This window comes from Ursus arctos, unplaced genomic scaffold, assembly GCF_023065955.2.
Source record: "Ursus arctos isolate Adak ecotype North America unplaced genomic scaffold, UrsArc2.0 scaffold_5, whole genome shotgun sequence".
Lineage (NCBI taxonomy): Eukaryota > Metazoa > Chordata > Mammalia > Carnivora > Ursidae > Ursus > Ursus arctos.
In genome coordinates this window covers 44,098,246-44,116,832 of record NW_026623067.1, presented here as the reverse complement: position 1 = coordinate 44,116,832, position 18,587 = coordinate 44,098,246, and the positions used below count along the sequence as shown (strand labels likewise).

Below are 18,587 nucleotides of genomic sequence, written 5' to 3'. Positions count from 1 at the left end.
TTATCCCAGATTTCTATTATATTTAACATCTGACATGCAGACTGCTTCTCCCCAACAAATATGACCCAAAAATCCCTTTTCAGATTCTGGGTACTTAGTTTGTACCTGGGAAATATATTTCCTGTACAATAATCAGTATACTACTTTTTTTGAGAGACATGTTCTATCAGGGTCTTTATAGTCACCTGTTTGTTGTACAATTTGAAATCACCCTTCCATACTGGGGAAAAACAAAACGAAACAAAAACAGATGCCAAATCTGTCCTGGATTTGACGCATTACTAAGAAATAACTAAGACCTCTAGGAATATACAGAGATTTTGAAGATTTTCCATTTGCTTTACAATATGTTTCCTCTACCTTTTGTTACCTTGTCTTTCTACCCTCTAATAAGACCCCTCTCTGCGGCCAGCAGGCACCCCTGTTTTTGAGGATCAAGAATCTCTTGCATCTGCAGATTATCTTTCTTTTATGTTCTCTTCATATTGTTATCTCACTGTAGTGGTCAGACATTATTTCCTTCATATGACAGTGAGGAAACTGAGGTTTGGGGAGGCTAACCAACATCATGCCTAAGATAGGATTGCTAGTAAAGGATGAGTGGAACTCCAGCCAGGTTTGTGTCACCTCCAACACAATGCTCCGTGTGGCACCCGAATGGCACAGTTCACAGTATCACTACTCTGTCCTCAATCCCAGGGTTCCTACCATGACATCAGTGCTTTAGGGAATTTACATCTTGCACTTCACAGAAGTGCTGAGCAGAGAAAGTCCTTCTATTAACATATAACTGAATCATATCAATTCCTTCTGCTACTTTCCATCTCATTCTGAGCAAAAGCCATATTTTTAAATTTCCTTAAAATGGTGACTAAGATCTTACCTAAGCTGCCTGCTTCTCATCTCCTCTTCTACTATTCATCCCACCACTTCACCCATTTGGGATCCTTCTCTTCCTTAAACACTCTAGGCACATTCTTTCCACAGAGCCTTGCATTTACTCTTCCTTCTGCCTGAAATACCCTTCCCAAGACAGCCATATGGCTTGTCCCCTTACCTCTAGAAGTCTTTTCTCAGAGATCACCTTCCCAGTGAGAAATTTTTGAGCACTCAACTTAAAATCAACTTAAAATCACACCCTTATCTGCTTTGGCTGCTGCATTTTTTTTTTCTCCATTTCACACATCTTTTAACACAGTGTTAAAACTTTTTTATGTTTTGTTCCTTTTTCTCTCTAGCCCCAATAGAATGTAAGCTCCTTGAGGCAAGAATTTTGCCTTTTGCTCAAAGTTCCTGGCACAATAGTGAGCAATTAGAACAGTGTTTAGCGGAGAGTAGCTGATCAATAAATCTTTGTTGTGTTCTGTATTAATTAAAGAAATTGAAATCAGAGAACATCTAGCTAAGAACAAGAACGTAAGGATACAAAGTTGAACGTCTCATGGTTCTGAACTTCAAGTAGCTCATAATCTTGAAACAGAAGATATAAGCACATAATTAACTAACTCCATCCAGCATGGTATCATATAAAGGAGGCACAGATATGGAAGCATGGGAACCAGGACAAAGAACCATTAATGCTCCCTTGGGAGATCTGGGAGACTTTTCAGAGGTACTAATATTTGAGCTGTATCTTGATAGGTGAGGAAGGATTTGGAGACATGGAGGAGGAGGAAGGGCAGAGGAGACAGCTTAAATCAAAGCTCAGACTGTGGCAATGCCTGTCATTCAAGGATGGCCCTACAAAAGCTACTTCACAAGGCAAAGAAACAGATACCATTGGGACATTTCCCAGGCTTGGTCCTTCATAAATGTAACCTCATTTAATTTTCACATCGAGTACAAAAATTGCATGTTACTCCATTTTAAAATAATGAATTCAAGAATCTGGAAGTTTAGGGAATCCATTCAAACCACTCAGATCATTAATGCTAGAGCCTGAACTTCAATAAAAATCTGTGTGGGCCTGAAGTCCCTGCTTTTTACTGCACTGCTTTTTAAGTCTGTGATAGCATTTCCCTTTGCCGTTTTTGTTTTTATTTTGAGAGGGAGGGAATCTGACTAATATATATTGATAAAATGTTTTCTTCAAAATCCACTTCAAAAATGATTAAAGCAGGGGCACCTGGGTGGCTCAGTCAGCGGAGCATCCGACTCTTGGTTTTGGCTCAGGACATGATCTCATGGGTTGTGGGATGGAGCCCCACATGGGGCTCAATGCTCAGCAGGAGTCTGCTTGAGATTCTCTCTCTCCCTCTCTTTGCCCCCTCCCCAAAATAAGAAAATAAATAAATAAATTTTTAAAAAGTATTAAAGCAACATGTGCTCACACCAAAGGGAAAGATGAGGGGGACAGTGGAAAAAATGTGTATATTTTTAAAAGCTAACTATCTCCAACTAAAACAACATTATCCCCAAACCAGCCCTCATAGCAACTAATAGTGACTCCATAGTTCCTGTCCATTCAAACTTATCCAAATATAGATACAAATGTGGAGGGAATTTGGGGTGTACACTTTGCTCTGTAGTTTGCCTTTCTTATTAATAATATCTCATGGTATTTACTCCAGGTAAGTAATACAAATCTTTAAGAATCTACTTGAGGGCTCCTAGGTGGCTCAGTCGGTTAAACATCTGCCTTCAAACTCAGTTTATGATCCCAGGGTCCTGGGATCAAGCCCCACATCAGGCTCCCTGCTCAGCGGGGAGCCTGCTTCTCCCTCTCCTTCTGCCCCTCCCACCAACAGTTTGGCTATTATGCATTGCTGCTATAAACATTGAGGTACAGGTGCCCCTTCGGATCACTATATTTGTATCTTTGGGGTAAATACCCAGTAGTGCAATGGCCGGGTCCTATGGTAGCTCTGTTTTCAACTTTTTGAGGAACCTCCACACTATTTTCCAGAGTGGCTGCACCAGTTTGCATTCCCACCAACAGTGTAAGAGGGTTCCCCTTTCTCTGCATCCTCACCAACATTTGTTGTTTCCTGAGTTGTTAATTTTAGCCATTCTGACTGGTGTGAGGTCATATCTCATTGTAGTTTTGATTTGTATTTCCTCAATGCCAAGTGATGTGGAGCATTTTTTCATGTGTCTGTTGGCCATTTGGATGTCTTCTTTGGAGAAAATCTGTTCATATCTTCCGCCCATTGGATTATTTGTTTTTTGGGTGTTGAGTTTGAGAAGTTCTTTATAGATTTTGGATACTAGCCCTTTATCTGCTGTGTCATTTGCAAATATCTTCTCCCATTCTGTCGGTTGTCTTTGGTTTTGTCAACTGTTTCCTCTGCTGTGCAAAAGCTTTTTATCTCGATGAAGTCCTAATATCTCGATGAAGTTCATTTTTGCCTTTGTTTCCCTTGCCTTTGGAGACGTATCTAGCAAGAAGTTGCTGTGGCCGAGGTCACAGAGGTACTCACATAGTTTCTGTGTTTTTCTTTACACTGCAAAAATCTGTGGGGGCATGGATCATGTTCATTTTGTTTATCACAGAATGCTCAACTTCTAGCAAAGGTACTGCAGTCAATATTTAATTACCATTTGTAGAATTAAAAAATATATATATACAATAGAACATGATAAATGGCCACTAACTATTACTATAATTATTAGTCATGTTAGACACATTAGCTGTTATTATTATTTGATCAGGAAATAAATTCTCATTTGATAAAGATACACACCTAGCTAACAGCAGAACAAAGGAAAAAAGTGCTCAAAATGAAGCAGAGGTAGTTAATAGAATGAAGGAGTATCAGATAATTTTCATTTAGTTGTTTCTCCCAGGGAAAAATGTAATACAGTAGAAGATGCTGGTATTTCTTGATTATATCTTGAGTATATACATAAATAAAATCTGTCTTCCTTGGTGATGCAAACAACCTGTGAGTGCCCCTGACGTCATTAACCTGCTTCAAGCCTGAGAGCTTTTGAACTGGATGCTTTCTAAAAAAAAAAAAAAAAAAAAAAAAAAAAAAAAAAATGCAGTAAATTCATTTTACTGATTTATCGTTTTGTACCGCCTAACTCAAATATGGATACAAGAAATGTGATTTATACTTTGCACCTTCTGACCCTCCAACATATAGTAAAAAGGAATGCATCACTTTCTCAGGTTAGAACAAACATATCCTAGGAATTGTCTTGGGTCCCTAATCTCATCTTTAGGAATGGAACTTCTCTGACCTTAATCACTTCAAATTTCAACTGCTGCTTCCAGTGGAAATTTGTTACTAGCTTTCAAAATTTTAAACATCATATAATTCTTGGCATTGCACTTCCACTTCCAAGATTTTTGTGAAGTGATGCAGAAATGAATGCAAATAAATGGATATTTGCCGTAGTACTCTTTATAAGAAAAAAGTTACTAAAAATAAATTATTTGCATAAATGAAAGTTTAAATAAAGTATGAATCATTTGTACATGCTTGTTTTTATTTATTTATTTTCCATGTGCCAATCATCTTTTCGTGGGCATTAATTCTCAATTAGGATATGAAAGGATTCCGGGGTATGAGGCAAAGGTCATGGTCAGGAATGCAGAATGCGCCCTCAGCATCAGGGCCTCTTCAGTGGTACTTGTGTAGCCACTCATGTTTGAGTTCCTTGTATGATAAGCACAGAAGCTGCCAGCACCATAGAAATCCCAGGGACACTTCCTTTCTTCACATTAACATACTTAATGAAACATCAGTAGTAACCCCTTTGAAATGTTCCAGCAATGCCTTTAGGAGTGAAATCCCACATCAGTTTCCAGCTTGGCAGTTCTCCTATTTTGACATCCATGAGTTTCTTCTCCTTCACTGGTACGACTGACACCACCTTGGAGTCCTGGGTGTCTATATTCACTTATTTTTAAATGTGCAGAAAATATTTTGAAAAATCACATAAAGTTGTTAGTGGTTTCCTCTACTTTGTGAGATTTATGGAGTAAAGGAATGAAAGCTACATATATAATTATACACATAGTTACATATTATTATAGTTATATATAATTTGCACTAATTTTATATAATATCTATTTCTACATTCTCCTTATCTTCACAGTATTTTTTCTTTTTCTTTTTTTTCTTTCTATTTTTTAAAAAAAGATTTATTTATTTATTTATTTATTTGTGAGACAGTAAGCAAGCCAGCAAGGGGCGGGGGGGCAGGCAGAGGGAGAGGGAGAGAGAGAATCTCAAGCAGACTCCTGTTGAGTGTGGAGCCTGACACAGGGCTTGATCTCATGACCCTGAGATCATGACCTGAGCCTAAATCAAGAGTCAGATGCTTAATGGACTGAGCCACCCAGGCACCCCTCCTTCACAATAGTTTTCAATTATACTTTTTATTTTGAGATAATCATAGAGTCAAATGCAGTTGTAAGAAATAATACAGAGAAATCCAGCATATTCTCTACTGAGTTTTCCCTAATGGCAGCATCTTGGAAAACTATACTACAATATCAAAAACGGTATGTTGACATTGATACAGACAAGAAACAAAACATACTCTGGCTTTTCGCATTTCCCATCTTCTTTCTCCTGCCTGAGCCTCCCAGGGTCAGAATGAGCCCAAAAGTCAACTGACTTGGGAACCTGAGACGGGGAACCTGAGGGGTCAGCATCACAGAGCAGAGAAACAGTGGGGAATGGATCCAAGGGCAAATGGTTCCAAGACTGGCACAAGCTCAGGTCTGAAGGGAGATCAGGGCAGACATTCTTGGTGGGAAGAAACTAGATTTTTCATTAAGGCATTAAAGTGTTAGCAGGAAAGAGAGATTTAGTTATTTTCTCAGTGTGAGTGGGGTTAGAGCACATTTCAAGAAAGGAATATTTAAAGAAAGGGAAGGAAGGAAGGAAGGAAGGAAGGAAGGAAGGAAGGAAGGAAGGAAGGAAGGGAGGGAGGGAGGGAGGGAGGGAGGAAGGAAGGAAAAAAGAAGGAAAGAAAGCTTGATGAGACAAGACATGTAAGGAAAGGCCAGGTCATGAAGGGCTTTGTAGCCGTGCTAAGGACCTTGACATCTATTTAATAGGTGATTGTATATCACCAGAATTATGTCTCAGAAAGGTAATTCTGTAATCGTCATAGACGGTAGCATGTAGAAAAGGAAAGGATAGTTCAAAACCTAGTTGCCAAAGGATGACGTAGTGAAGTCCTAACTCGGCGGCAGGGTCTGTGAAAGCTGTGGAGTGGCCGTAGTATAACCACAAACTTAATAGAAACTCGCATTCTGGTGATGTAGATGCCAAGTCAGTGAAAGATTCTAGTCTTGTCAGATAATACTTGGAAAACTTTTCATTTTTATATTTAAAAAATTCTTTAGAAGTGAGGGAAGAGGAGCTTTAGGGGTATAGAAACACTGTCAAAAGAGCAGTTGAAGAAAATGGAGATGTTTAGCTTAAAGTCAAGCAGAGGGGAAGACATAATTATGTTTTCCCGAAAATGTGGGTTCTCTTGATAATAAGAGGCTCTCTGGAGTTTATAACTCAAGGGAAAACTTATCTAGCTAGGCTCTTCTGAACAGAGCTCCCAGAAACAAACACAGGACAAAATGAAATCTATTCATTGCTTTATTCGTTCTTTTCAGGGGTCATTACATCTTAGGATGGAATGAGTTCTAGCCCAGAGGAGGAAAGCACCATTCCCCTTCCCCTCCACTGCTGTTTTGTGCTGACATCACACCAAATGCGACAGCGCCTCCTGAAAGGCAGAAGGACAAGAGTAAAAACAAAGTGGCTTGCATGTGCTTAGCATGTTTCCAAGAATAGTCACCAGCCTATTCAGCCATATTTTACTGATGTGGAAATGGAGGCCCAGGGTGGTTAAGTCCCAACTAGAATCACTAAGCTGAGAAATGCAAAGTCACAATCATAACACAGGTCTCTTTCATTCAAAAATCCCTTCTAGAAATGTAAATGTTGCACCTTCCTTGAGATTTCTGGACATGCAAACTTTGAGTACATCTGGGGAAATGCATGTCCACAGGTGAGCACAGGGTGAGTGGGAGTGGGGGGGGGGGGCATTCCGGTGGCTAAGCTCTGCCCATTGACAAATAAGCCCACAACCTATAGTTACCAGCAGTTTCTTCACTGCCTCAGAGGCCTCTGGTCCCAGCTCATTCACACACTTTCTTAGCCCTTCCACAAGGTGCTCAACAGAAATGCCCAGAGTTTTCAGAAGAAGCTTTAATGGATCCATAAAGGGGAGAATATTGTCCACAGGTAAAGGTAAGGCTTCATTGATAGCACCTGGCAAACTGTCGATGAGGAAGGCGGTAGCTGCAGAGCAAAAGGGAAACTGAGTGAAATAAGCACATATGACTCCTGTCTATGACTGCAGTACTTTCTACTGTGTCCATCAATAGTTCCATTCCAGTCTCACTTGATTTCCCATGAAAACTTCTGCCTCAGGGCCTTTGAACCTGCTGTTCTGTCTCCTTAGAACTTTCTCCAGATAGCTACATGTCTCTCCTCAAAGGTTACCTCCTCAGAAAGATATCTAAAATAGCATCATCCATAATCCTCTAACTTCCTTTATTTTTTCTTATCATTACCCAAAACGGTAAATCTTACTTATTTATTTCTTGCCTTCAACCTCTCACTAGTATGCAGGCTCCATGAGAACAAGGAGTTTATATTTTATCCACTACTGTACCTCATTCCTGGAACAGACCGTAGCATATAGTAAGCACTCAGTAGATACTGGTGGTTGACTGAATAGGAACGTACTTTGCATGTGGCAAATCTCCACAGTCCATGGCTTTCAGGCCAAAGAGTAGATTCCATAATGAATCTTCACTTGGGGACATGCAACCCAATCAACCACAGCCCAGGAAATTGCTCCCAACCAATTCAACACAACACTACAAACATAACTGAACTCCAACTCTGTCGTGGTTAGTGCAGATACATAGATAAATAAGACAAGGACGTTCCATTCAGAGAATTTGCACAGTCTGGTGGACAATAAAGATCTGTACATACTACAGTGTGGCATGTGCTGTGCTAACATTACGGATAAAGCTCTGGGGAAACATAAGAGAAGAGATGACTAATTCTAATGTGGTAGAGTGTTGGAGCAATCTTCCCGGAGAGATGTTGCTGGTGCCGTGTCTTGAGGCAGAATCCAGGGTCACAAGGTAAAGTATGGGAGGTGCATTTTAAAAAGGAACAAAGTTAACAAGGGCACTGAAATGTGAGGATGAAAATGCACACACTGCCTGGAGATCCTTCCAGAGCAGCTGGAATGCAGAATTTCAGTGAGGTATGCTGAGGTGGGGAAAGGAGGTAAGGCAGCAAAACCCAGGTGAGGTGAGATTTTTCAGAGCTTGGAATGTCATATTAATGCATTTTAGACTTTTTTTCCCTAAGGGCAATGGGGAGGTATCAAGGCTCTTTTATGGAACAATTGCATTTTGTATCTTTGGCTTTAGAAATATAACTTTCACATAGAAGATGAATAGAAGGGAAAGTGTAGAGAATGAGAAAAATACATACAATATACATTTTTACAAAACACATGTGCAAATATGTAAACACACACATACATGCGCACACACATAAGAACACACATCTTCCTAGTAAGACCCTGCCATAGTTCATTTTCCTTTGGAATCCTTTCCATTCCCCATTCAAATCGTACAAGTGGAGCCCATGCATCTATCTTCCCTTCATCTTCTACCACCTATTTTCCCTCCAAAATTCTTCCCCATAGGAGGGATATTTATTACCTTCCACCCAGCTTTCTGTTGCCACCTCTGTAGATAGTTGACACTAGTTACTAAGACAACAAAATAGTCAAAACTGGTGAAGTTACAAATTGGTCCAAAATTTCAGTAAAAAGCACAAACCAAAGTTGCCAATGTGGGTGTGGGCAGCACCTAGTGTCTCATGATTAATCTCCCTACTTATTTTAAAGGTTTTGGTGACTGTCTTCTCTGTATATACTTATATACTTCCAGGGGAAGACCTTCAAGGCTTTCTGTGTGTTGAATGAACAGCGGCTATCACTGTGCATTTTGCAGACGCATCCAAATATATTTTCCTGTAGTTAAAATGACTCCCTTCAAAAAGAATGGATCAGTTCCCATTCTCCTCCAAGAATCCAACTTCTATACCCCATCTAGAAATTGAACTGTTGGCCCCTCAGTTCTCCCACGGAGTTCTGGCTGTATATGTCTCTGTGCATTAGCCTAGCATCATAGTGACTTCTGTCTGAAGAAGTCTTATCTCCCCTATCAGACTACAAGAACCGTGTAAACAATCTCTGTGTCTGCTTCATATCTAAATCTTCCAGTGCTTATCCAAGTGCCCAACAGGTTGTAGCAACTATCCATTGACTGTGTGAACAATAAATGTAGCCATGTCTCAGGAGAAACAACCTGGCAACTGATTACAGATAATAGAAAGAATGACTCCATATGGTCTCAAAAGAAAGTAGTTACAAGGTGAGATTTTGACTCAAGATTAATAAAGAAAAGAAAAGCTACGGTGACAATGTTCAAGAATGTTGACCTTTAGTGTGAGTTGGCTAACGTCTTATGTAGGATTCACTAAGGATAGTATTTCTATCGGGTTAGAGCTTGGTAGGCTGGGTGGGGATGGGGGTTGCTGCATCTGAAATCCCTTCTGACCTTTCCATTCTGTGGCTCTAAAATTCCCTCCACCATATTCCTCTGGGAGCCTGGGCTTACTGATTACATTCCTATTAACAGAAAAGTAGAGATATGTGTTCAGGCTACTTACCAGAGTAACTGCAAATGCTGATGGTCACCAGCAGAAACACAGTTACCAGCTTCATGACAGGTTTTCTGTGATATTTACTTGGAGTTTAAAATTGAACTGCAAAATGCAGTGAATCCACTGGGCTAGTGGCTCCACTTACCGCACTAGGTGTGACAGCTGCTTTCTGCACAGGCACATATTTATATATCAGTAATGACCTAATTTCAGTCACTACCACTTGACTCACCCCAGAGAAGAGCATGAAGGTCATGTTTCCTCACTAAACAAACTGGAGATTTTTCCACTTTCCGTCGTGTTCCCACAAGAAACAAAGCCCTAACATGAAGCATTCTCAAGGACCTCTCATAAAAGCCCTTCCTTGGACAGAGATGCCAGTGGGAACAGAGAGCTCTGAGAGTCCTTGTCTTGAAAGAATCTTGAAAAGAAGGGGAAGTTTTACATTGGGATTAAAAGGAGCAAATGTTCCGTTTTCCTCCAGCTTTCTATTCATTTAAAGTTTGCAGAATCATATTACCTGATAAGCAACCTACTCCTGGAAGCAATCAGGAGGTCCATCAGCTGTAGTATATACAGTACATACAGACTCAGCTTCATTGCATTTAGTGCCATATTTCCCTAGCATTTACCTCCACCCGCCCCATCCCCACTCACACATCTGCCACGGTAAAATCTCTTGGTTTTTCTAGTATCTCCCAGTTAGTCTGAGAATCCCTAGGGTGTGCCTTCTCTGTTCTCATACAGAATAATAGGCTATAGTATCTAAAACTCAAAATGCCTTTGTAAAAACCTAGGATTCAATATTTACTCTTGGTGTAACCTTGGATTAAACTTTTTAAATCTATAGTATTGGTTTCCTCATTTAAATGTGGGTGTGTGACCCTAAGGAAAAAAAAATTTCTTTTCTAAGACCCTGTCTACGTAAATAATTTAGGTCACCAAAACATGCATTTCAGAACCATTCCAGCAATCCAATCCCACACAATCACACAAAAGAAATACCATGCCACCCATAGGAGCAATCTGCTTGCAAGGCTGCCCCACCACCCCCCCCCCGGAGCCAGGACTCAACCATGGAGTTCCAGGACATCCCTACTTGTAAGCACGAGTCCTGGAATTCCTTGAGACATCTGGTGCCTCCCACGCAAGAAAGAGGGAAAGAAAGAACCCTGAAGGAGAACAATAGGAATCAGGGTCCAGGTAGGTGCCAGCCCCAGGTTAAATAGCACTGCTGGCCTCAGCCATCGCCACCATGAAGGAGGGACACAGAACATTTTGAGGAAGCTATGCCAAGGCATGAGCCCCTTACGGAGCACAGCCAGGAGTTGGGGCTCTGCTTGAAGGTGTGGTATGTCAGGAAAATTTAGTAAAATTATGCAGAGATTGTAATTGTACCAAACCAAGATTAATACTTATTATGTGTCACCTGTTATTTATTCTTGTAAGGTACTGCATTGTAACTGCCATTCCTTTATTTTTATGCTACTTTATAAACTGCATGAAGGAGAAAATGAATTACCACCATGCTAATTCTCTCCTTCCACTTCTACTGGCTATCTCTGCCAGAGACTGCTTCCATTTCTCCTGGGTATTAACACCTAGCCAGGCATATTGATCTCCCAAAATGCTCAAAGGGCCAAGGTTGTGTGGTAAAGTGGTGGTAAGTTGATGCCAGCCTTTATTTTTGTTGAGGAGCACTTGGCTGGTTCAGTGGGTTGAGCATGTGACTCTTGATCTCGAGGTTGTGAGTTCAAGCCCCATGTTGGACATGGAGCCTACTTAAAATGAAAAACTAAAAAAATAAATAAAAATTTTTTTGTGTTGTGACCTCTTTATAGGATACTAACCAACAGTGTCCTTATCTGCACTTGTCATTTCCCAGTTTCCTTTCAGATCCTTTTCCTGAACATCCCCTCCTCTGCTCTGTCCTAGACGAAGCTGAGTTTTCCAATCTGTGGTTTCCCAGCTTCTTTACCCACTGTGTCTGATTAGGTTCAGCTGATGGAGGGCACTGGTAGAAGATTCAAAGGGAGAGAATGGGAGAAGCCAAGCTATTTCTCCCTTTATCTGCTTTGGGACATATCTTGACCAGTGTCTCCATCTTCTCTATGGCTCCAGCTCTTTCCAAAAAGGCCCTGTGTCTGTGGTCCCACCCAAGCCAGGCCAACCCACCATTGTTCCAGCTTCTGCAGCATGGCCTCAGCTCCTGGCCCCAGCTCCTCACTCTCTGACTCCTGGCCAAAGAGCAGTAGCAGTTTCCAGCATTTTCTAATATCTGGATTGACACAGCTCCCTGCTTCCTGCTTTAATTGCATTTCTAGCACCTTGTAAAATATTCTCCAAGTTAAATTCTTCCTATTTTCTCACCTGGTATGGTCTTGATTTTCTGGCTGGTATCTGTATAATTTGTATAATAAAATATTACAGAGTTTTTGTTAGAAACAGATCTTTCAGTTTTTAAACAGAGGTTATCTCTCTCACAAGTGATAAATTGTAGGTCCACGAGGGGCAGGGCCAAGACTTCTCCAAGAGAACTATAGCACAAAGTATACACACGAAGATGCTTCTCTCTTCCAGCCTCTGAGGTGTCTGGTACTGTCTTGAACTTGTCTGCTGGCCTGACCAGCACGACTTCTTCTCCAGGAAGAGCTGTGTGCTAGATTCTGATGGGCCTATCAAATAACCTGCCAAATGTGCAGTTTTGGCTGAAACCTACCAGCAGACATGGCTTAGACTGAAGGCTGGAACCTGCTTCATGCAACACACACACACATTCAGCAACACAAATACCCACAATCTTACACATGCATGAACAGTCATATGTGCCTATACACACCATCAAGTACTACTGTTTTCACTCACTCATTCAAAATGCTTATTGATCATCCTGTGTGTGTCAGGAACTAGAACTGGAGCAGTAAACCAGACAAGGAAATTTCTTGCCTTCTTGGACATGACAGTGTAATGGGATAAAGAAGAGAATGAACAGGTAAGCAAAGAAAGAAGCAGTAAGTGGTAAGAAACAAAGAGGGTGCTGTGATAGGGGACAAGTGGATTGGGGGTATAGTCAGACTTGAAAAGAAACTTGGACTTGGCTACTTCCGTGCTTCATGAGTTCAGAGCCACTGCATTCACTGGATCTTTTTATTCCATATTTTTGATGCTTTGAGATCTTGGGGCCTTGCTAACCTTAGAGGTACTGCCCTTCCAGGACTAGCTAATTCCTAGAGATAGTAAATAATTCACTTGGGAGTGCCCCTTTCATATGCAAACCAACCAACCTAGAGCCCATACTGCCAATCACCTCCTTTGTGGAACTCATACTCTGAGCCACTACACCCCTACCCTAATCACCCAGGGCCAGGTACCAGACAACTAGAGACAGCTCTTACAGCCTAGAACCAACAGAAATTATTCAAACCAGCCAATCCTGCTTACCCTGCTTACCCTGTCTCATCCGTCCCTTCTAAAAGAAGCAGTAAGGGCTCATGCCCACTTCACCCACAACACACACACCCCACCTTATCACCCTTCTGACAGATCTCATTCTTCCCTTGAGCCCCTACCCCCTGTGATGTGGCCACAGGGATCTGTGTTACAAACTGTCTTTTCAATGGTAGTCATCTCCTGATCTGTTGCCCTGAATAATAAAACCTGTATTTTATTTTATTTTATTTTTTTATAATTTTTATTTTGTTACATTAGTCACCATACAGTACATCCCCAGTTTTTGATGCAATGTTCCATGATTCATTATTTGCGTATAACACCCAGTGTAAAACCTGTATTTTAAAACAGGAAATCAAGTCTTTTCTTATGCCTTTGTGATGCTACTGATACTGTCTTTCTTGCAGTGTAATTATTCAATTAATGTTTTCTCTGCCAGTACTAATTTGTAAACATCCTGAGGGGGTTTATCTTGTTCACACTTGTATCCTAACACAGAGGCTTACACACTTGATATTATTAGGAACCGCTAATCACTGCCAGGCACTACACTTTGCATACAGTATCTACTTCATCCTCACAAAATCCCTGACCATAAGAGGTTTTAGCCCACTTTACAAATGAGAAGTCTGAAGACAGAAGCAATGAATTAATTGCCAAGATTACTTAGAAAATAAATAATGCAACCAGAATTTAAGTCCTTCTTCTGATTTCTATTTCTTTACTTTTAAACAATATGCACTTCCAGTAAGCGTTGGTAAAATGAATTAATTCACTAAGAAAAATGAAATGAAAAAGAAATAAGTGCCAGTGTTTCTAAGTTCATTTGGGTTGTGCTTTTTGAATGCATTGTGTGTGTGTATGTGGAGATTAAATTTATAATCAGGAATGGAAATTCCATTAGCCTTTCAACAATGATTTACTGAGCATGTTTAGTATTTTTGGCTCTGTGGTAGATGCTAGGAATACAGCAGGAACAAAACAGGAATGAATCTTGCCTCATTTTAATATATTAAAGAAAATTGTTAGAAGCAAGTCGGTAAATCTTTTTTTTTTCTCTGTAAGAGGAATGACAGTTATAATGAAGCCAACTGAATGTAGATGCAAGACACTGATCAGGAAAAAGAAAAGAATCAGCCTGAGATTTCATTTAACACACTTCCTTTCAGCTGCAGAGGAGACTGTCATTGGGAAGTTAACGCTGGAAGTGTCAGACTAGAGCTTTTTATTTTCTCTCTTCTACTTGCTACGATAGGAGGGTCAAACATTGCCTAAACTCTTACATGGGGGAAATGGTCTTAAAATTTGCCTTTAAAAACACAACCACTTAGGGGTGCCTGGGTGGCTCAGTCGGTTTAGCCTCTGCCTTCGGCTCAGGTCATGATCTTGGAGTCCTGGGACTGAGCTCTGGGGGGAGAGGGGGTTCCTGCACGGTGGGGAGTCTGCTTCTCCTTCTGCCCCTCTCCGCTGCTCGTGTTCTCTCTCAAATAAATAAATAAAATCTTTAAAAAGCACAGACATACACAACCACATAAAATATAATCAAATGTCATAGCCCAGTATGTCAACCTCGTAAAGATTGTAAAAAAGCAAAAAAATCTGTTCCTGGCTCCTTTCCATACTGATTGAATCCTATTCAGTGAAAATCAGTCCTTTGTCATTTGAGGCTAACTTTTAGCCCCTTTCTAGGCACTGCAAGGAACCCCAAATGAACGTGAGCTCAGGATGATGAACCACAGGAAGTAACCGGTAAACCAAGACCAGCTTGAAGCAAAACGTGGGGAGCATCAGAAGGGAAGCTAAGTGGGGCGCCTGGGTGGCACAGAGGTTAAGCGTCTGCCTTCGGCTCAGGGCGTGATCCCGGCATTATGGGATCGAGCCCCACATCAGGCTCCTCCGCTATGAGCCTGCTTCTTCCTTTCCCACTCCCCCTGCTTGTGTTCCCTCTCTCGCTGGCTGTCTCTATCTCTGTCGAATAAATAAAAAATAAATAAATAAATAAAAATAAAAATAATTAAAAAAAGAAGGGGAGCTAAGTGATTTGTCCAGGGGTTGATTTTTCAATGGAGACTGCATGAATTTAAGTGGTTCTTAAATTCAAAGATATGAATAAACAGAGAAGAAAAGAAATAAAACTACAATTTACAATGTTTCATTTTAGAAAGCAACAAAGACGATTATGTGGGCCAAAAAGAATGAAGTGTGAACAGTGTCTCTTTTACCTTTCCACACCTAGCACTGCTCATTCACAGTGCCTCACCAAGGCAGATTTCAAACAAAAGCTTTAGTTCACTATTAAACAGTGAGTTGTGCCATGTGTTCAATGAGAAGGTATGGCTAGAAAAGACTAAATGCTAATTGCCTGAATGAGACTAGCACTTAATCCAGCAAGACTTTTTTTTCTTTTGAAGTATAATTGACATGTGACATATATTAACTTCACGTGTACAACATAATGACTCAGTATTTGTATATATTGCAAAATGATCGGCACAATTAAGTGTAGTTAACATCCATCACCATACATATAGAATTTTTTTCTTGTGATGAAAACTTATAAGATTTATTCTCTTAGCAAATTTAAATATGCAATAGAGTATTATGAATTACAGTGGCCATGCTGTACATGACATGTGCATGACTTACTTTATAGCTGGAAATTTGTACCTTTTGACTCTTCACCCATTTTGCCCACCCTCACTCCTTACCTCTGGCAACCACCAATCTGTCAATCTGTTCTCTATTATGTACGAGCTTGGTTGTTTTTTGTTTTTTTTTTTTAAAGACTGCACATATAATTGAGATCATACAGAATTTTGTCTTTCTCTGTCTGGGTTACTTCATTTAGCAATGCCCTTGAGGTCTGTCCATGTTGCTGCAAATGGCAGGATTTCCTTCTTTTTATGGCTGAATAATATTCCATTATATATACACACCATATTTTCTTTATCAATTCATCTTCTGATGGGCACTTAGGTTGTTTTCAAATTTTGATTATTGTAAATAATGCCACTATGAACATGGGGGTATGTATATCTTTTTGAGTTAGTGTTTTCGTTTTCTTTGGATAAATACCCAGAAGGGGAATTGCTGGGTCATATGGTTGTTCTATTTTATTTCTTAAGGAAGCTTCATACTGTTTTACATAGTGGCTGCACCAATTTACATTCCTACCAACAGTGCCCCAGGGTGCCCTTCTCTCCACAATCTCACCAACACTTGTTATTTCTCATCTTTTTGATAGTAGCCATTCTAACAGGTGTGAAGTTCTATGTCTTTGTGGTTTGGATCTGCATTTCTCTGATGATTAATGATGTTGAGCATCTATTCATGTACTTGTTGGCCATCTGTATTTTATGTCTTCTTTGGAAAAATGTCTAATCAAAATGACTTCACCATTTTTTAAATGGATCGTTTGGGGGTTTTTTGGTATTATGTTGAATGAGTTCTTTACATATTTTTGATATTAACCATGTATCAGATAAATGATTTGTAAATATCTTCTCCCATTCAGTAGGTTGCCTCTTCTTTTTGTTGTTGGTTTCCTTTGCTGTACAGAAGCTTTTCATTTGATGCAGTCCTGCTTCTTTATTTTTTCGTTGCATATCTGGTAAGACTTGCTCAACAGTGAGAAATATGGATTCTTATGCAGAGGAAAATCTGGTCATAAGAATTCATAAGCAGATTAGTGGAAGGGGAGGCAGAAAGATCTCTTAGTGACCAGGAGGACTCTGGGCTCAGATGACCACATACTGCCAATCTATGGTCCACTCCCACATTCATAGTTAATGTCACTGTCTTTTTAGGGGACCAGGAGAGCATCTGCTACACTTTACTTCCAGCAAAAATGTGAAGCCCTCACAGAAGATAGCTCTTCAATGTCCAGCATGCATTCTCCACACCATGATCTTGTCCTAAGTCTTGCTTTCCAAAAAAAAAAAAAAGTCTTTCCTTTCAAATGCTCTTTATAGAGGAATGACTTCACCATGGTACCCTGGAAACCTTGCCACTCAGGCAAAGGATCAAACTGTAGCTTATGTGAGTCTTGGGGACACCTGTGATTCTCTTGGAACCTGAACCTGAGAGGTGGGGGGCCTGTTGGAGCTACTGTGAGGTTATCTCCCACTCACCCTTCCATCTCCCCTGGAAGGCTGTCTTAAGACATTCCTCATCTCCTCCCAGGTTCTATGAGGTCTAAGACCTCCCACTCTACCCCTCTCAGAAAAGAGCTACAGAATACAAAACCAAAACCTCTTTGCTGTAGTCTAGAATGGACACTCAAGTAAGAGGATACCCCACAATTCATGCTGTAGTCATCCAACCCCTTCTTGGCTGGTGTCATCCTTTTTGCTGTATGGGACAAAAAGGACAGGGAGCCGGCACTTTGGGTTTATTCTTCTCTTTGCTGTCTATGTAAGTGATAAACTGCCTGATTTAAAAGGGGTTCCTGTCTCTTCAGCAATTGAATCAATCAGGCTTAGACTTGGGGCACCTGGGTGGCTCAGTGGGTTAAGTGTCTGACTCTTGATCTCAGCTCAGGTTTTGATCTCAGGCTTGTGAGTTCAAGCCCCGCATCAGGCTCTACTTAAAGAAAACAAAACAAAACAAAACACAAAAAACAGGCTTAGCCTTGCCTTGTCTTAAATGTGTGTGCTTGATACCTTTCCAGTGAAAGACAAATAGCATGTACACCATGTGGGTGCAACCTGGAAAGGAACATGAAAACTTCACAGTACACTTTGCCAAGTTTAGGTCCTCACTCAGCATCTCAACTATAAATCATTTCCCCCATTCCAAATGTTTACACTGTGACTCTAGTCTACTGACCAGCAGTACAGTTTGCAGTGGCATTTTTACTAAGGTGTGTGGGCCCCTGGCAAGCCTGGTACAAATGTGCACTATAGATGATGTTTTCTCAACAATGTCTCCACCTTCTCCAAATCCTTCTAGTGTTGCAACTGCTCTTTTGTTCCTTGAATGCCCTTATTCTTCCTTTAGTGATTAAGAGCACAGGTCCTGGGGCTAGCTGGTTTTGGATTCCCGTCCTAGCTCCTCCGTTAAGGAAGTTATGTTCTCTCTCTAGGTATCAGTTTTATCAACTTAGAAAATAAAGCCAACAAAATGAGTTCCTTATGGGATTGTTAAAATGAGTAATAAGTTAATGCATGCAAAATGCTTACAAAAATTAGTACCTCAGAATGGGCACTCAATATATGTTAGATATTACTATTAACATCACTACCACCACCACCGTCATCATCACCTCTCCATCTCTTTTAGTTTTCCAGCCTCTTAACCATAACTTCAAACACAGCATCCACCATGACCAACAACTTCATGAACAGTACTCATGTATTTAATTTTGAGTAATATTTAGGAAGTGCTGTTTACAATCTTCTCTTTAAGGAATTCCAT

General features: G+C 40.4%; 1 protein-coding gene and 1 pseudogene across 1 annotated transcript; both read right to left on the bottom strand.

Moving 5' to 3' along the window:
* Window positions 1-4,568: 4,568 nt before the first annotated feature.
* Window positions 4,569-5,515, bottom strand: LOC113254904 (ATP synthase subunit f, mitochondrial-like; annotated as a pseudogene).
* A 1,047-nt stretch (window positions 5,516-6,562) lies between these two features.
* On the bottom strand, window positions 6,563-9,783 carry SCGB3A2 (secretoglobin family 3A member 2). Its single transcript, XM_026498428.2, has 3 exons — window positions 9,729-9,783; window positions 7,060-7,262; window positions 6,563-6,684 (listed from the first exon to the last, which is right to left on the bottom strand). Exons 1-3 carry the CDS (start codon window positions 9,781-9,783, stop codon window positions 6,661-6,663), a joined length of 282 nt encoding a protein of 93 aa, XP_026354213.1. The 3' UTR covers window positions 6,563-6,660.
* Between the last annotated feature and the right edge of the window lie 8,804 nt (window positions 9,784-18,587).